General features: G+C 38.0%; 1 protein-coding gene across 2 annotated transcripts in view; it reads right to left on the bottom strand.

The window, feature by feature from the left end:
• Positions 1–2,610: 2,610 nt before the first annotated feature.
• Sec23b (SEC23 homolog B, COPII coat complex component) overlaps positions 2,611–19,130 on the bottom strand; it is a 37,555-nt gene continuing 21,035 nt past the window's right edge. For both annotated transcript variants that reach the window (XM_027920317.2, XM_027920326.2), the window contains exons 12-20: positions 18,294–18,383; positions 17,446–17,552; positions 15,297–15,450; positions 13,125–13,202; positions 10,432–10,593; positions 9,875–9,961; positions 7,420–7,575; positions 6,634–6,699; positions 2,611–3,938 (exon numbers count right to left, since the gene is read on the bottom strand). In XM_027920317.2, coding sequence (XP_027776118.2) covers positions 3,849–3,938; positions 6,634–6,699; positions 7,420–7,575; positions 9,875–9,961; positions 10,432–10,593; positions 13,125–13,202; positions 15,297–15,450; positions 17,446–17,552; positions 18,294–18,383 — 990 coding nt within the window. In that variant the 3' untranslated portion in view covers positions 2,611–3,848. The remainder of the gene's footprint in view (positions 3,939–6,633; positions 6,700–7,419; positions 7,576–9,874; positions 9,962–10,431; positions 10,594–13,124; positions 13,203–15,296; positions 15,451–17,445; positions 17,553–18,293; positions 18,384–19,130) is intronic.

Here is a 19,130-nt window from a genome sequence, read left to right on the forward strand (position 1 = left end):
CGTTACCGGAGCCGCCGCCACCAATGAGAAACAGGCCTCGCGGCCACTTCCTGCCTTAGCCGCGGTGCATCCTGGGGCGTGTAGTTCAGAAGTCGCTCTCCACTCGCACGCTTGAGCTGGGAATGTTGGGATCCAAGACTAGTGCTAGCTACAGCACGCAACAAGTGGTGGGGAACAGATGGTAACTTTTCAGAGCCGAAACCTCTCACTTGAAGAATTGCAATGCCGTTCTTACCTAAGTCATATAGTTATTTGAAAAGGTTCATTCCGTTTCTCTTTCATTTGTCGTATTTGTGAGGATACCACTTCTCTCGCCGCAACTCTGCTTTCCCTCATTTTCCTGTCCGGAATTCCGTCTGGGTGCACTTTGGTTACCTCCAAGTCAAAGCGAATCTTTCCTCTGTGTTCTGGATGACATTCTTTTACCTCCGCGGGACCTTTCCCCATCAATTACACCCGAATGCCCACCTCACTCCCATTTTCATTCTATTGACTTTTATCGTTCATCATACAAACCGTGCCCATGTCTCAAAAAATGAAAACATTGTTGATTCTATGCACCTTCAGCTTTTATTCATTCATTTCTTCAAAGTATAGTTTACTCAATAGACTGAACAATCTGAGAGCAAGGCTGGTGTGTTTGGTCCAAAACTAAAACTTTTTAACACTACTCAAACTTGATTTCTAAAGAGCATTTGACACTGATACTAACACCTGCCAGCCTCTTTTCAACGCCTGAAAAACATTTTCAGCTAAGTGAGGTGGTGCACTGTAATCCCAGCTACTCCTGGGCCTTAGGCAGGAGGACCTCAAATTTGGAGCCAGCCTGGGAAACTTAGAGAGAGCCTGCCTCAAAATAAAAGGGCTGGAGATGTAGCTCAATGGTGGAGTGCTCTTGAGTTCAATGTCTAGTAGGAGAGGCAGAGGATGGGGCGACAGAAATTTCTTTTCAGAACTTTTCACATTGCCCACCTTTTCAGAACTCTTCACATTGCCCACCTTTTAAAAATTGGCATTCTACACCTACAAAATCTAATTCTAAAGGTATAGTTGTCTTAAATGTGAAGGCTAAAACCATAAACCTAGAAGAAAACATAAGAGAAAAATCCTTGCCACCTTGGGATAAGCAAAGATTTCTTAGAATACAAAAAACATGATTCACAAAGCAAAAACTGATAAATTGGACTTTTTCAAATAGAATTTTAGCTCTTCACAAGTCACAGTGGAGAAAACAAAGACAGAATAACATTTTTGAAACTCATATATCTGACAAGGCCTTGTATTCCAGAATGTTAGGACTCCTAAAAACTTAATTATAAAAAGACAACCCAACTAAAAAGCAGATAACACTTCTGAATTCAATAAAAGGTATACAAATGGTCAATAAGCGCAGAAACACCAGTTATCACAGAAATGAACATAAAGCACCCATTAGAATAACTAAATTTAGACTGAGAATACACCAAAAGTTGCAAGGATTTGGAGAAGGTGAAACTCATAAATTTACTGGTGGGAACACAAAATGTTAACAAACTCTTAGCAAAGCTAGCAGTTTTTAAACCTGAACATGAACCTACCACACAACCCATTCCATTCTTATTTACCCAAGAGAAATAAAAACACCTCTGTCCACAAAGACATGTATATGGACGTTCTGTTTTATTCATAGTAGCAAAAAAAGGAAGCCACTCAAATGTCTATCAACTAATGAATGTATAAATGAAGTGATATACCACTTGACAATAAAAAGGAACTACCGAAACATGTACCACAAATGAAGCTCAAGTGGATTATGCTACATGAAGAAGCCAGGCACAAAAGAAACCAAACATAAAATTCTAGAGAACTCATTTTCATTTTCTTACAGATAAATCATTACCTTCTAATGTCATTCACTTCTAATTTTTTATTTGTTGGTCTTCCCTAACTAGAACATAAGCTCCATGGAGGCAGGAATATTTACCTCATTGCTATATTGCCAGCACCTAGAAGGCTACTCCATAGAGCAAGTACTGGATAGTTATTTGTTGACGGATTGAAATAATAGCTCCAAGGTTCTAAGAGAAGATTATTTGGGGCCTAGAATTTTAGATCCAGCAAAGTTGCCAAATATGGAAACAGAATAGACTTGCAGATATGCCTAGATCCAATGAATTATTTCCCATGTACTCTTTTAGGAAAAGTTATTTGAGATAGCAAAATGCCTATGGGATAAAGATAGAGTAGAACTAATGCAGGATTCCAAATGAAAGAAACTCCTGGGTGACAGTTATGCATCACACCTAGAAAGCAACTGGACATCTGCAAACCTCTAAAGAAAAAAAAACGGACTAATTCAATAGAGTTAGCTAGAATTTTTCAGTAATCAGATAAGGAAAAAAAAAAAAAAAACTCTCAAAAAGCAATCCAAAATGAGAAATTCCAAGGGAAACAAGTCTAGGAAATCATAAACCAAAAGAAAAGCAAGCCAGCATGTGGCATGATGAACACATAAGTGCCTATGATTTTATCATTTGGAATGTTTCTTTTAGTGGCATGGGGACTGACTGGGACAACAAACCTCTGGAGAAAAAAATGTATTACCACCCCCTCAATTGGACATGAACAATATTTACATCATCACACTGTGTAAATGTTCTTTATTAGCTTTCACAATCAACTTAGAGACAAAAACAAAATTATGGTTATAGGCCAAAATACAGATTTTATCAATCTTGATAATATAAAAATAAAGGTATAGCTAACCAAAACTGGAGGGTAGAGACAAAGGTCTTAATACTCTCATTCTATGAAAATAGGAAAGATAACCTGCTAAACATGAATATACCAACAAAAAAAATATAAGCAAAGAGAAGGTCTGAAATTGTCAGAAGAGTAGGTTTAGGTTTAGGGAGTGAAGGAAATTGTTACTTGTTATAAGTTCTTTAGGATAAAGTGTTTTGACCATACATATGTATTACTTTGATTAAAAAAACAGTACCTGTTCAAGTTATTTTACTTGATACCTAAGATTGTGTATTCACTGTTATAGCCACTTATGCTTTCTTTTTTCGCCCCTCATTACTGGGAACTAAACCCAGGACCTTGTGCATGCTTGGCAAGCACTCTGCCACTGAGCTACATTTAAAAAAAAATTTATTTTGATATGGAGTCACCTAAATTATCCAGGCTGGCCTGGAACTTGTGATTTTCCTGTCTTAGTCTCCTACATCACTGAGCTTATAGATGTTCACCATCATACTCTGCTTCCCATTAGTCATTCCTGATGTCTACCTGGGCTGGACTCCTGACATGGAAGTTACTTGTGAATCAGGGTAGCACCCCTCCACACTGCCTCAACAGAATTCACACATTTCATACTTTCCATAGATCTCAACTTCTGGGCAGTAAGTAAGAATTAAGTTCAGAAAACACGTCTTAAGGGAGTTCACACACACACACACACACACACACACACACACAGAGACCTCAGGAAATCAAATTTGTTAAAATTTTAGCTAATGGCTCCAGATTTATTTCTTCTATGATCATTTAAGATTTCATTTGAACAAGCTGCCAAAATACATCACCTCTGATTTTATACAGACCCCCCAAAATTTAGGATACAAAAAGCACAGAAACATCTTCAAGTACCAAAACATTTATGACTTCACAATTTCATGGTACAGGAAGAGGGACACAAATAAAGAATACAAATAAATTATTATCTGAAGACTTACATACAAAACTTCCTTTGATTATTTGTTAAAATCTGCTAGAAAAGTGAAAGGAATGTTATTAAGCATTTATAAACAATTGTGACCATGATTTGACAGTGTTTTCTTCAATTTTCTGGTCACATCTTTAGCTTAACAGGCACTGGAGACAGCCAATTTCTTCAAATGATCCATGAACACCTGCAGGCTGACATCATCAGTAAGGATGGGTGCTCCAGTCTCCTGAAATTTAATGATAAAGGCTTACTGACAGATACCTGAAAAGCTGGTGAGAATTCACAAGTTTTAAAATACCTTTTCACAGGTCTTCCCTTTGTTCTACATCACTCCTATTCTCTGCCTTGCTAACTACTTTCAACTGAAGCATAATTTCATCACAAAAGCCTTCCCTGGTTCACTGAGACTAGGCCACAACCTCTGTGCATTGAAGACACAGTTTTGAGCATAAGCCTTTCTATTTTACCCTCTCTCTGAGAGCTCGAGTTCCCACCAGATATGAGCTCCCTGAGGCCCACATACTCTTCTCCTTTGTGCCCCACTACTCTGCCAGCATAGCTAGAGCCCTGCTCTTCAGTGCTCTGCTTACAACAGGAGCTTGAGAATGGTGTGCTCATCACAGATGAGTAAGTCAGCATCTCCACTGACAGATAGATATTTGTAATATCGGAAAAAACTTATGATTTAATTAACACTGTGAAAAGAACTGGATAGAAAACTTGATTTGTAAAGACAGATAATATACATATATTTTATATATAAGTATAATTGTATTAATCAAATACAAATACAATATATAATATACATAGTAGATACAATATATAATTATAAATTATACTTATATATATGAATATATATACACAAACAAAATTATATTACCTAGAAAGAAGCTAGAAATACTAACTATAGGTAATTTTATTTTACTTGTTTTTTCTAAATATTCAAATTTTCTAAAATGAAACTGTACTATTACAATTAGAAAAATGTAAACATGATCAAAATGTTATAAGAGAACTTCCAGTTCTGGGAAATAGGAGTTGATAATGTAATTTTTTCCTATTCCTCCCACTAAATACAACTTAAAACCTTGGACATTTTCTTTCTTTTTTTTTTTTTTAAAGAGAGAGAGAGAGAGAGAGAGATGTTTATTTATTTATTTATTTTTTAGTTCTCGGCGGACACAACATCTTTGTATGTGGTGCTGAGGATCGAACCCGGGCCGCACGCATGCCAGGAGAGCGCGCTACCGCTTGAGCCACATCCCCAGCTGCAAACCTTGGACATTTTCTATAGAAAACATCAGAAGATTTGGATGTAGCTCTGTTGTAGAGCACTTGCCCAGCATATACAGGGTCCTGGGTTCAATTCCCAATACTGGGGGAATTGTGGAGGAGGGGAGAAAAAAAGCAAATAGTCCAACGTGGCTATGGAAAAAAAATACAAGAGATTTCTTTGAAGAAGATACATAGCTAGTAAAGAACCTACCTTTGTTGAATGAACATGAAAAGATGTTCAATATCATTAGTCATTAGGAAAATGTAAATTAAAATCACAATATGTCATTGGACACCCATGAGAATAGCCAAAATAAAAATAATGATAACACTAAATATTGGCAAGAATGCAGAGAGACTGGATCACTAATATATTGCTAGTAGGGATATAAAATAATATAGGTACTCTGGAAAAAATTGGCAGTTTCTTTAAAAACTAAATCTGTAACCACCATATGACCTAATATATGTACTCCTGAGCATTACTCTCAAATAAATAAAGATTTATGTTAAAAAAAAAAAATCTGGGCCAGGCATGGTGGCACACACTTGTAACTGCAGCTCAGGAGGTTGAGGCAGAAGGATCATAATTTCAAGGCCAGCCTGGGCTACTTTACTTAGCAAGACCCTCAAAATAAAAAAGGACTGGGGATGCAGCTTCATGGTAGAGTTTATTAGGCCTTAGGTTCAACCCCCAGCACTACAAAAAACAAAACAAAACAAAAAAAACCTGTGTTAGCAGCTGCCCTTCATGAATGAAGACTAAATAAACTGGGACACATTCATACTTACTGTGAATTAAAATTTGGCAGGTAAAAAGGAACAAATTGTTACATGTAACAACTTGGATGAACCTCTAGATAATTATGCTAGGGAAAAAAGCCAATTCAAAAGGTTACATGCTGCGTGACTTCATATTTTTAACATTGTTGGTGACAAAATTATAGAAATGGTGAACAGGTTAGCAGTTGCCAGGTGTTAAAGAAGAGACGGAAGCAGGAGGGAAATGAGTGTGACTATAAAAAGGCAGTTATGACAGATCCTGTGGTGATGGAAATTTACATCTTGACTATATTGATATCCTACTCTGACACTGAATTACTGGTTTGCAGGATTTTACCATCAGAGGAAAAATGAGTAAAGGTATATGGAAGCTCTCTGTATTTTTTTTAACAACTGCATATAAATTTACAGTTATATCAAAAATAAGTTTTAAAAAGGTTATAAGAAAATAGAATTTTAGAAGTCATATGTGAGAGACAAATGCTGGGAAAACTAGACAAAGGAGGAAGAGGGATGAAAAGTGAAGAGAAGGCAGAACCAACCAATGGTGAGCAGGAGTTGCCCTGTGGTCTTGGGAGAGGACTGCCATGTGTATGGGGAAAGCCAGCTGGAGCCACAGTGCTGTGTTCTGGCCCTGGCTGACCCTGACACATGGATACTGTGGACTATGGAAGGAGACCCACATAGGCAGCTCCCCACTCCCATCACAACTATATCAATTGAGGGTTTCTTTGTTTTTTCCCTTAGCAAAATACCCAAGTTATTCTGTCTCTGAAATAAAAGGATGCGAATTTTTCTGACTTTAAAACATGGTTTTTAAGAAGGAGCATGGTCTATTCCACAAACACCTGACAATTTCTTACCTGTCCCCAAGCATATAGGTTATTGTGTGTCTGAGAAGGGTTCACTTTGGACAGAAGAAATCGAGCCTATGAAAACAAACAAAAAATACCATTTAAAGATTTTTTAAAAAGTAACATTAATATTAGTGTAATAGAAAAAAGTAAGATAAATTTTTTTCAATACTTTTTTGGTTAAATTAGACATTTTTTATTGTATGAGAACCTATTTGTTTAGCTTAAGCCCAATGGTTCCCCACTCATGAAGGATCCTAAAAACACTGGTAATCCTATGCTTTTGATATCAGCACATACCTTTAAAAAGTAGTCATAGTTGGAAGATTACCTGTATGTCAATTTATGTCACCACATAAAATAGTATTACTATTTTGTTGTTGTTATTGTTTTTGTTTTTGAGGAAAAAGAAAGTTTTATTGTTTTTCTAGCAAAGAGAAACACAGGGGACTGCTGCCCAAAGGCTGTGATTCTGCCCACCAGCAGGAACAGGGGGCTTTTAAAGAGGTGATTCAAAGGCTACATCCCACATGTTCTCTGTTGGAGTTGTAACTCACTTGTTAATTTGGGAGATAGTCATTTCTGAGATCTTCTGGTACTAGCCCCAAAGTCTGGATTACTTAATTCCTATGGCAGGTGTGTACTCAAGGACAGCTAAATCTGCCTAAAATGGGGAAGAATTGTAATCCTATTTCCCCTGAGACTAGGGAAAGGGAGAGCCGTGTCTGGTTTTATAGCCATAAAAACAGATCATAAAACTGACAGATTGTTAGAGCTAAAACTCGGTTCACTCACTTGACTACCACCATGCTCCGTGTTGATGTAACGTGGCATTGGGAAGCGGGCTTGCAGAATTTCTTGAGCATCATCCAATGGTGCCTGCAAAAGGTGCTTGAAATTTTCGTACTCAGGCATGTCTTGGTAGCCAGCTTTCTGCCACTGGGCTATGGTCTATGTTAAAAAACAAAAAAGCAAACAAACAACAAAAACTGTATGAAAACATTATAATGTCAGCCCTGATCAATGTTCAGACATGCTACCACTCCCACCATCCAGAACATGTTCCCAGTGAAGTCTTGCGTTAAAAATGAGAAGTTTCTGAGGGAAGTAAAGCAGAGCTGGCTAGGAGGAGGAGAAATAGGAGCTGGTAAACAGGGTGCATACAAGGCACCACCTATGTAGTTCTCCCAGTCACCAGTTACACCTCGTCTTTCCTTTCTAACTAACTAGTTAACAAAGCCCAGTCTAAACAGTAATTTCTTCATTCTTCATAGGCTGGCTGCCTACAAAGAATCTGTGCCCCCATCTCTTTTCCTAACAGCATACACACATTATACCCTTCCTCTGTCATATAGATTGGGTGGGTCTCACCCATCCCCATCCCTTGCTCCTCCTGGGCCCTGAGTTAAGAGACTCTTGGCAGGGGGATAAAAGCTGTAAGAAAGTATCAGTGTTAATTAGGCAATGAAGAGAAGGCAATATAATAAACTATGGAAAATATAGGTTATTTGTCTCCCTATGGAGCTAAATACTTTGTACTTTATTCCCTTTTCTGTAGTCCTCAGAAATATCTTATATACACAGGAAATCAAGAAATACTTATTATTATTTTTATTTAAACTTTTTTGTAGTTACAGATGTACCACATGCCTTTATTTCATTTTATTTTTAAGTGATGCCAAGAATCAAACCCAGTGCTTTACACATGCTAGGCAAGCGCTCTGCCACTGAGCTACAGCCAACCCAAGAAATACTTAACTAATCTGTGTATCTTATAGGTAAACTGGAGTTCTTTCTCCTGTTATTTTAGGGATACAAAGAAAGAAAAAAATGGAGAGGAAAAGAGAAAAGATATAGCAAGTGTTCAATGAGTTTTAGCAACAGAACTATAAATATGACACCAGAGGACCCTCTTTAGATGGCTCCTTTCACAGCCTGCTCTCCTGGTCTTCTCAAAATTGTCAATTACCATTCCCCAAGTCTTAATTTTTTTTACTGACTGGTGACCTGGAAGAAATGCCTACAAGCTCACTTGGGTCCAAGAGTTCATAAGAACCCCCAAAACCAGTAGACTTAGGGATTTGGGAGAACAAAAACAATATTATTGATTTTGTCTTTAGAAGCCCTAACTTGAACACAGAAGGTGCTTAACAAATATATGAATAAATAAGACTGGGGACTGCATTAAATATCTATAAGGGGTGAGCTGAAGCCAAATGAGGTTATACTGTTAGTAAGAGCAGTTAGCTGATCAAGTGGCAGGCAGAGTGGGTGTTAACATGCTGAAAAAAATTTCAAGATAAAAAATATTGACTAGTATTAGAAAACTAATATTTCCTAGGTTAATTCTAAAACATTATCTTCTCAAGACATTCGAAATCACTTCTAATATTGAGACTCTAGGAAGTCAAATCAAGTGCCTAAGCAATTTACTGAATGTAAATAATGAACAAGAGAAAATTCATCATTACTGAATATGATACTCAATAAAAGGATTTTTCTCCCATAAAGATATAAATAATTCAGAAGAACCATTCCCCTTGGGAATCCACTTCTTTCTCTTGAAGCTTTAAGAAATGGATACTGCCCTGGAAGCCATACACAGCCAATTAAAGGATCCATAGATCCAGAGTAATGTTTTTTTATGTTATTTCATCCAAGAAAAAGTATAGCCCCAAACATAACTCTAATATAACACTGAAAGGACAGTAGTTTGCATAAAAAGTTTACTAAAGAATAAACTGGTCTTGCCTAAAATTTACTTCACAAAGTAATCAATTACAGTGATTTAAAAGATACCTGAGATTTACTAACAAATATATTAAACACACAAAATGTACAAATATCCCACAGACCTGAAAAAAGATTTTGTCTCATTTAGAATAAAGTCATGATATTCATTATATTAAATTGTGTGTTTTCTAAGACCAATTTTGTATGGTGAGGGGAGGTGGCAGTGGAAGGGGTGCCACTTTCTAGAGATTAAACACAAGAGTGCTTTACCAATGAGCTACATCCCCAAACCTTTTTATTTTGAGACAGGTCCTCCCCAAGTTGCTGAAGCTGACCTCAAACTTGCAATCCTCCTGCTTTAGCTTCCCAAGTCACTGATATTACAGGCATGTGCCACTACACTAGGCTCTAAGCTCAAATTCTTGTTTCAAATGCCATTAAAAAAAAAAAAAAAAACCCAAATAAATAGCAAGAAAACAAAAATAAGTCAGGAAAGAAACTAATAATACCATCTTACCTCACCAAGATAAATGACAATTTGGAAGAAAGTATCCATCAGCAAAATTCTGTCCGCCAGAATGCTGCTGCTATCCAAGAGAACTGGCTAAGGAAAAAAGGAGATATGTTATTGGTCTTCCTTCTTCCCTACATGGCAACCACTCTAATCCCACACCCAGAGCTTTGCTGAACAGTGAAGAAAGCTGTTTACAAATGTTTTCCACCACTTTCTGGTTTCTAACTCGGTGGTTGTAAGTCTCAACTTCACAGAGAGAGGATCCAAACAATCCTTTATCAATTGGGAAGAGAATTTAGCGATATCTTGAGATCTAGAAACCAGAAATCATTTTAAACTTTCTCAGTTTTGTGCTAGAAATCTATTTAATGAATCCAATGTTTCTCTCAAATCTATTTGAGCTGTAGTTGAGATGGAAATGGAGTTGCCTACATGAAAAACAGCATTTTATACAGTCTTAAAAAGTTTACTACAAAATATTTTTATTATGATTTTTATTTTAATTTAAAAATACTTTCGTTACATTAAAAATAAAGAAGAGCTTGCACATCCAACCTTACCTCTGGTGGCCCGTGGAATGAGTAGGAGTAGAGAATGGGCTGGATCATGATGAGGGACTGGGTCAGATCCTGCCTGGCAAAGTGGTGTCTATAGTAGGATGACTCATCAGGACTGTTGTTAAAAACTTGAAGAAATGGAGATCTTCTAAGATGGAACATGAACTGCATTTACCAAGGAAAAAAAAAGACGAATGTACATAGTTATAACCTTGGATACACAAAGTGGATCCACCTAAGGTTTGTGAAACAGGAGAACCCAGATTCAAATAGAAGGCCTCTGGGTTCACAAAGAAAGAAGCAGGTGACACCAGGGGATAAGGGAAAGGGAAAGGAGGAGTTGTTTAACAGGTGTAGAGTTTTAGTTTTTCAAGATGAGAAATTCTAGAGATCTGCTGCACAACAATGTTAATGTACTTAATATTACACATTGTACTCTTAAAACATAAGAAGGTACATTCTGTTATGTGTTTTTTACCATGATTAAAAATTTTTAAGAAAGTTTTTTTGTTGTTGTTTGTTTTGTTTTGGTACTAGGTATTAAACCCTTTGGGCACTTAATCATAGAGCCATATCCCCAGCCCTTTTTATTTTTTATCTCCAGATGATCTCACTAAGTTGCTGAGGCTGGCTTTGAACTTGTGATCCTCCTGCCTCAGCCTCCTGAGCCACTTGGGATTATAGGTGTGCACCACTGCCCCCAGTTAGAAAATTTCATTTATTTGTTTATTTATGTTTGGTCCCAGAGATTAAACTCAGGGCCTTTTAACCACTGAGCCATATTTCCAGCCCTTTTTATTTTGAGACAGGGTCTCACTAAATTGCTGAGGGCCTTGATAAATTGCTGAGGCTGGCTTCAAATTTGTGATCCTCCTGCCTCAACCTCCCACACCACTGGGACTACGGATGTGTACCATCAGGCCCGGCAAGGAAGTTTATTGTCTTGTTCTTCCCCACCCCTTTTTTTTAAGCATTTCTGGATATTTCAAAGCTTCCATATAAAATGGGAGAGCAAAGCATCGTTTTTTTCCCAGAGTTCCTGGGTTGTGATGTAATTTTCTCTCAAAGAAATTAAATCCAGTGAGGAAGACACAAATGGAGCTTTTGAATTATGAGCCAGGGTACAAGAAAATGGGCTTGGGGAAGGGAGTCCAGCAAGAGACTTCCCAAAGCTATAAGGCCTGAGGATATACCTTGCAAGACACGCATGAGGAGACCAGAGTCGGGTATGAGGAGGGATGGAGAAGGGGAGTCCGTGTACAGGAATGGTAGATGAGAGCTCAGGATAGACTGGTTAGTTGGAGTGAGGTTAAGTACAGGGGAGAAGGGCACAAGAGATGACATTGGAAATGTATGTTCTTTATCCTAAGAATTAGAGAGAGCACAGCAGATGGTTAGCTCACTCTGAAGAGTTGCTAGAACATGAAAAGGAGCTGCCTTTAGAAGTATTAAGTTTCTAACTCACCATATACTAAACCATAGGTTCCTAAATAATGTTGGCTGACATTTAAGGCATCTTATGTACCAGGCACAAAGGACTTGAAAAGAATTATTTTTTTTTAAAGAAATGGTTTTAAAAAAAATTTTTTTTTTTAGTTGTTGATGGACCTTTATTTTATTTGCTTACTTATATGTGGTGTTGGGAATTAAACCTGGTACCTCACACATACGAGGCAAGCACTCTACTGTTGAGCTACAACTCCAGCCCCAAGAATGACTTAGTCCTTCCAATAAGCCCATGTGGGTTCTCTTGCCATCCTTAGTTTACAGGTAAGGAAACTGAGGTACAGAGGGGTAAGCAAGTTGCCCAATGTCACCTCACATCTGAGTGGCAGAGCTGGACTATAACGCAGGTCACTTGGCTCCAGAGACTAGACTCTCAACCAACCCCTATCCTAGAATGCCTTGACATAAGGAATCTTAGAAACCATCTGAACTGCTGGTTTCTAAACTGTGCTCTTCAGATTCTTAGTGAATCTTTGGGGCTTTGGGGTCAGAGGCTCTGATGTGACTCAGCAGGTGGGTGGTACATGAGGACAGAGCAGCACCAGTCTGTCTGCTTTACACACTGGCCTTTGAGGGAAAGTCCTCGGGCTTTAAAGAGATTGCAAACCAGTTCTCCAGATCACCTCCTCCCTTCTAAAGATGAGGAAACAAAAACCCACAGTGGTTTCTGATTTCAACGAAGATAAGCAGCAGCAGGGCCAGTGTTAGAGTTCCACCCTGACTGGCCTGTCCAGGACTCTTCCCACAATACCTCAAGGCCTCAGCCATTCCAGACATAGGCTCCTGAAAGTCCCAGGCTCCCCACTGCCAGCAGGCTCACATTTATAAAGTGCTGTAGGTGCCTGACACCATGCTAGATATTTAATACCTGACTGGCCTCAGTTCATGTCACCCCTACCCTATAGTCACCCACTGCGCAAGTTCTATTTCCTCATTTATAGATAGGAAAAGGGTTCATAAAAGTAGAATAACCTTTATTACTACAGTTGAGTCTCAAAACATAAAAAGTCTTCACTTTACCCCAATGACAGATTTATTTCAATCATAACTTTTTGTTCTATAATTATTTTTTATTTATTTTTTCTTTTTCTTTTGCAACGCTGGGGATGGAATCTAGGGCCCTGTGCATGCCAGAAAAGTGCTCTATCGTTGTGCTCCATCCCCATCCCCTAAAAATATATATTTCTTACCTGAGGATATAGAGAAAAGGAATCTGATAACCTAAAAGAAGTGGGGTCTTCTTTGTTATACTGTCCAAACTTCTGACACTAGAGAAAGAAAATTTAAAAAGAAAAAAAGAAAAGAGAAAAATCTTAGTGTCACCTGAAAAAAAATTTCAATACTATAAGCTATGTTACAACCTTACGTCTGCCATTTTCTTGTGTTCTAGACCAGCACTTCTCAGAGTAAGAGCAGAGAAATCACCAGAGCTCTTGTTAAAATGCTTTTTTCAGGAGGAGCTAGAGATTCTGTAATGCCTAGCCAGCTCTCAAGTAATGCTGGCCCAAGGTGCATCTGACCACCAAGGGGCTAGAAGAGCTCTCTCAGGTGCCTGTTCCATGTGAAAACCCTGAAGACTATAAACCAGCAATTACAGACACACCCTGGCATTCTCTCATACTACAATTCAGTTTTCCCTTCTTTCAATGACAGGTTTCAAAACCACATTGTTTACTCTTCCTGGCTTAATTTCTGATCACATACTTCCTCAGCCACTAGAGAACTAGGCTGTCCACCAGTTAAAGAAACCCCTTCTCTAACAATTACCTTCTTTCTAATAAGTTTCATGTCTTCTCATAATTCTGATCTTCTTGAGCTGATATAAGTCAGTTTCCCAAACTTCTTGAAATATTCTTTCAGTTGCTAAAATACCACTTTCCTATGTTTCTCCAACAAGTCTTCCCTGTCTTCTTTATAGGCTCCTTGTTTCTTTCTCCTCCTAACAATGGACTGCTCAGAGGTTAGTTCTTGGTTTTCTGCAGTCACGGTGTACCTTCACCCTCCTTTGACGGTGGTTTCTCCAATGTCTCCAGCATAAGCTGAAAGGTACAGCTACCTCCCACAGGCTGGATCCACCTGCCATGTCTTGCCTTCTCTCCTATTATCCTACTCTTTATAAAAAGATTTGATTCAAGGCTCAATTCCCACATGTAGCCTTTGCCAACCCCTTGGGCTGTCTGATCATCTATCCTCCCTTTGAAATCTAGAGGAACAATTTTCAAGTTTTGTTTGAAGTATTAATACTCCCTGATAAATGATTCCATGAGATGGCAAGGGCAAATAGAGGACTAAACAAAATTAAATAGGTTTCTTCCCTAAGCTTTAAATCACAAATATATGCTGTGAATCTCTGAGAAAGTAAGAATATGTAGTAGGCCAATTATCAATTAACTGCCTTGTGGCTCCAAATTTACTCCTTCTGCCTGCTGTGAAATGAATATGGGCCCTTTAACTACTTTGCCAGTTGGCATGATGTTCATCAGCTTTGCCAGAAGAGGATGAGGAGTCAAAGTGTTACTTGCTGAGTACCAGTGTGGTCATGTGGCAGCTGCCTTAGCACCAGATCCCTATATCTCTGTGGCCTTTCCAGTGCTGAGATCCTAGAGTACACATAGCCAGTAGATACTCCAGCATCCCATGTACCTCTGCTGAGATACTTCTCTGTGAATAGCCTTCTCTAGTACCCGGATGATAAATTTTGTCAAATTCTAGACTGTTTCTAGCAAGTCCCTCTGACACAGCACCATGGCAAGTTCTCTGCTATAAAAGAGTCATTGAACCACAGCCACAATCTGGACCAGCCTTGGCGGGGGAGAGGGTGCTCTACCTCAGCACTAGAAGTCATGTCTGTGCCTTATATCTGCCAGTTCTCTTTGCTTCTTAGTAGCTAACCTCTCCTTAACCTACTCCCCTGTTTTAATAATTCTTCATATAAAACCTTCCCTTTATTATTGTGTGATCTCCCTCCTCTTAGACCCAGACTAACAATATGAGGCATTTCCCTAAACCCAGTGTGCTTAGGTCCCTGTTTCCAAAAACCACCTTCCAGATCTGGAAAATACAGGACCATAACATTCACAAAATGACTTATCTAATTCAACTCTTAACATGCACAGATTTGCATCACTCTCCAAATGTTCTGTGCATGTTGTTTCGTCCCACTACAGTGTCAGTCTTGAGGGAGAAATGTGCAGTGAATACTTCTTTCATATTAATCTCAAAATAATCAAGTGTTTGGCATAAAGTAAGTTACTGATAAATTCTTGCTGATTAATTATATAAAATAATAGGGTTAAAAGACAATTTTCTCAAAAGTGGAGCAGAGAAAAAGACTGAATCTAATGCCATTATTCCCACTTTACCAGTCGGATGAGTTGTCGGTCCAACCATCGGAGCACATCGGGCCCCTCCTCTGATTCTGCCCGGAACACTCCAAGCCGTGCCATCAAAACTGCTGCAGCCTCCTGGTCAAATGCAGCTTCTATGTGCCTGAGCTGACTCTGTGCATCTGCCCAACTGACAGTTTCAGAGTTAGTGCCACACATACATTCAGGAATGATCAGAAGGCCAGATCTCCATTTGGATAAACACGATCCTGTATCTTCATCTAAGACAACAGAGATTTGAACTGCACTTTCACTAAGAGATCACTGGAGTTTAACATATTCTCAATAACCTTCATGTGACCTCTGAAGGCTATAAATTCAAAAGAAAAATTATAGAAAAAAGAAGCATTTAACTCATTGATAATGGGGTGGGGGAAGAAAGTAGGTTATTGCTTTATATTTGCATGTTAAAAATTGGTAATATCAGGCTGGGGTTGTAGCTCAGTGGTAGAGTGCTTGTCTTTCACGCATGAGACCCTGGATTCAATCCTTAGCACTACATTAGATAAATAAATAAATAAAAATAAAGATATTGTGTCCAACAACTGAAAAATATTTTTAAAAATGGTAATATCGGGGCTGGGGTTGTGGCTCAGTGGTAGAGCACCTGCCTAGTACACATGAGGCACTGGGTTCGATCCTCAGCACCACATAAAAAAATAAAATAAACTGTTTCTATCTACAACTAAAAATACATATTTTTTAAAATTGATAATATCCATTATAAATGAGGCAACAGGGCATTCTTCTTAGACTACTGGGGAGAACACAAATTGGCCACTTAAGAGAATAGTTCTGAAGTATCCAAAATTTTATTGTCTGAAGGGCTGGAAAGAAATACCTGTGTGTGCAAAGACCTAAAAATATAAATGCATCACTGTGAGAAGGCAGGACTTGAAATGTCTTTTTAATAGAGGAATGATGAGCACCCAACTCATGGTGGCGCACACTAATAATCCCAGCAGCTCAGGGTGCTAAGGCAGAAGGATCACGAGTTCAAAGCCAGCCTCAGCAAAAGTAAGGCGCTAAAGCAACTCAGTGAGACCCTATCTCTAAATAAAATATAACATAGGATTGGGGATGTGGCTCAGTGGTCGAGTGCCCCTGAGTTCAATCCCTGGTACCCACCCCTGAAAAAAAAAATTGAGGAATGATGTATCCTATCCAAACCATGTAACCATTAAAATAAGTCAGAGATAGGCCTGCAAATACATACAAACATATATGATATATAATTTCACAGAAATGGGATTGTGAAGTTAAACCAGTAACAGCACCTCTGGGGAAAATAAATGGAAAGACCCACAAACATATAGTCATCTCTTGGATCCATTGGAGAATGGTACTAAGCTCCCCCTCATTTATCAAAATTCATGGATGCTCAAGTTTCTTATATAAAACTGCAATAATTTATGTACATTCTTCCATTTATTATTAGTATTATTACTACTACTATTACTACTACTATTATTACTACCAGGGATTGAACCCAGAGGTGCTTAACCACTGAGCCACATCTCCAGCCCTTTTATTTTTTATTTTGAGATAGGTTTGCAACTTGCTTAGGGTCTTGCTAAGTTGCTGAGGCTGGCCTTTGAACTTGTGGTCCTCCTGCCTCAGCCTCTCAAGACACTGGGATTATAAGCATGTGCCACCGTGCCTGGCATACTTTAAATCATTTTTAGATTACTTACAATATGTAACACAATAAAAATGGTATGTAAATAGTTGTTGATACTGCATTGTTTAGGGAATGATAAAAAAAGTCTGTACATGTTCAGTACAGATTTTTTAAAAATATTTCCCATTGAGGTTGGCTGAATCTATGGATATGGAACCACATAAATACACTTATATTCTGCTTAAATCTTTAATAAGAAGTATGTATTTATGACTTAGCTAATAAACAAAATCATATTAGATAATTTCCAATGAACTACATTCTTACTGAAAACTGATTACCCTAGGCAAGTGCTCAAAGACCCAAAAGGGCTAGCCAAGAATGAATCCTCTTCTTCTGAACCATTCAATGGAATCAGAAAGAAAAACTCATAAATGCTAAACTATCTATTCACAGAAAAACCATTAACCAGTGATTCAACAGAAAAAAAACAGGGTGGCTCACTTTCGGGCAATGGTGGTCACACGGATGCGCTTCTGGGTACTGGAGTGCTGATACTGCGTGACAAACTGGATGGCACCTCTGCCTCCTTGGGGGATCGGGGCATTGTGCTGCAAGTTGAGAGGCCACACACTTGGTTACTGTCATAGGCATGACTCAGTCAGGGTCCACTGTGCTCCTCTACAATTGACAGCTAACATGGTGAGGATCTTGATGCATTCTAAATAGTACATTTTGGACCTGCACATTCATTTCACTGTACATAACTTTTACCTCAAAAGAAAAAAAAGAAGAAGAACCACATTCATTACTCCTTGGTCTGGGGCTATAGCTTAGGGGTAGAGCACATGTTTAGCATGCATGCAAGGCCTTGGGTTCAATTCCCAGCACTGGGGGAAAAAACAAAACAAAATTGAATCCCAGTTATCAATATATATGCTGAAATGTTTAGGAAGAGATACAACTATGATTGTAAGTTGCTCTGAAATGCATAAAAAGTAAGATAGATATACATACAACAAAGCAACTATAGTAAAATCTTAATTACAGATCTACCTGGTAGATATGTGGGTATTCACTATAAATTTTTTTTCAATTTCTCCATGTTTGCAATTTTTCTTAATAAAATATTGGAGAAATTCTCTAACATTACAATGAAGAGTAATGGCTGGTAAAATGACCTATCAGTTCAACAATAGAGTGATAAAATTAACTTGCTGTCTGAATCTGACTAAGCCCTGGATAGAAAATTAAAAGATTATACCATACTAGCATAAGGCCTAAAACAATATAAAGGCAGTACTTGTTTATGGAGAAAGTAATCAAGGAATAGTGGCTTGTATCCAACCCACCTGATTGACAACTTCAAAGTAGATGCCAAGCGTAGATGTAGGATCCAGACCACAGATTTTCCACTGACTCGTGCCACCAACACCAAGCTCCTACAGATGAGAAGAATTTAAAACACAAAAACCCAACTCTATGGTTAACTGTTAAAGAAAAATGCTGATGAACAGATCAGGACACTTAGAACATGAACTCTGAGGTAAAAATTTATATTATAGACCAGAAAAATCCTTAACATTTATTTTCAAAGCACTTTAAAATTTTTAAAGCTTTTAAGCTTTTTAGATTGGCACTCTAAACAATTTCATTACATCACATATATTAGAATTATCTACTTATTTTTGAAAAAAACAATTTTTTTTTTTTTTGGTACCAGGGATTGAACTCAGGGGCACTTGACCACTCTACCACATCCCCAGCCCTATTTTGAATTTTTTTAGAGACAGGGTCTCACTGAGTTACTTAGCACCTCTCTTTAGTAAACTCATGATCCTTCCACCTTAGTCTTCCAAGCAGCTGAAATTACAGGATTACACCACTGCACCTGGCTTTTTTTGAAAGTTCTATATACTTCTGACAACCATCAATATTAGTGGCAGAACTTTAGCTGTAAAATACTTTTTTTTTTTTTTTTTTTGGCAAAAGCTATATATAAATTGTCAGTGAGGAAACAAAGGAAATCATAATGGTGTGAAGGCTGCTTTTTACTGATTCGTTGAATGGCTGCCAGTGATAAATATGAGGTTCACTTAAACATGAATTTGACATTGTTTTAATAAAAATATCTACAAGAAAACAACACAAATATAAAAAAACACCTAGAAACATCAAATGAAATTACC

The sequence above is a fragment of the Marmota flaviventris genome, chromosome 2 (genome assembly GCF_047511675.1).
Source record: "Marmota flaviventris isolate mMarFla1 chromosome 2, mMarFla1.hap1, whole genome shotgun sequence".
Lineage (NCBI taxonomy): Eukaryota > Metazoa > Chordata > Mammalia > Rodentia > Sciuridae > Marmota > Marmota flaviventris.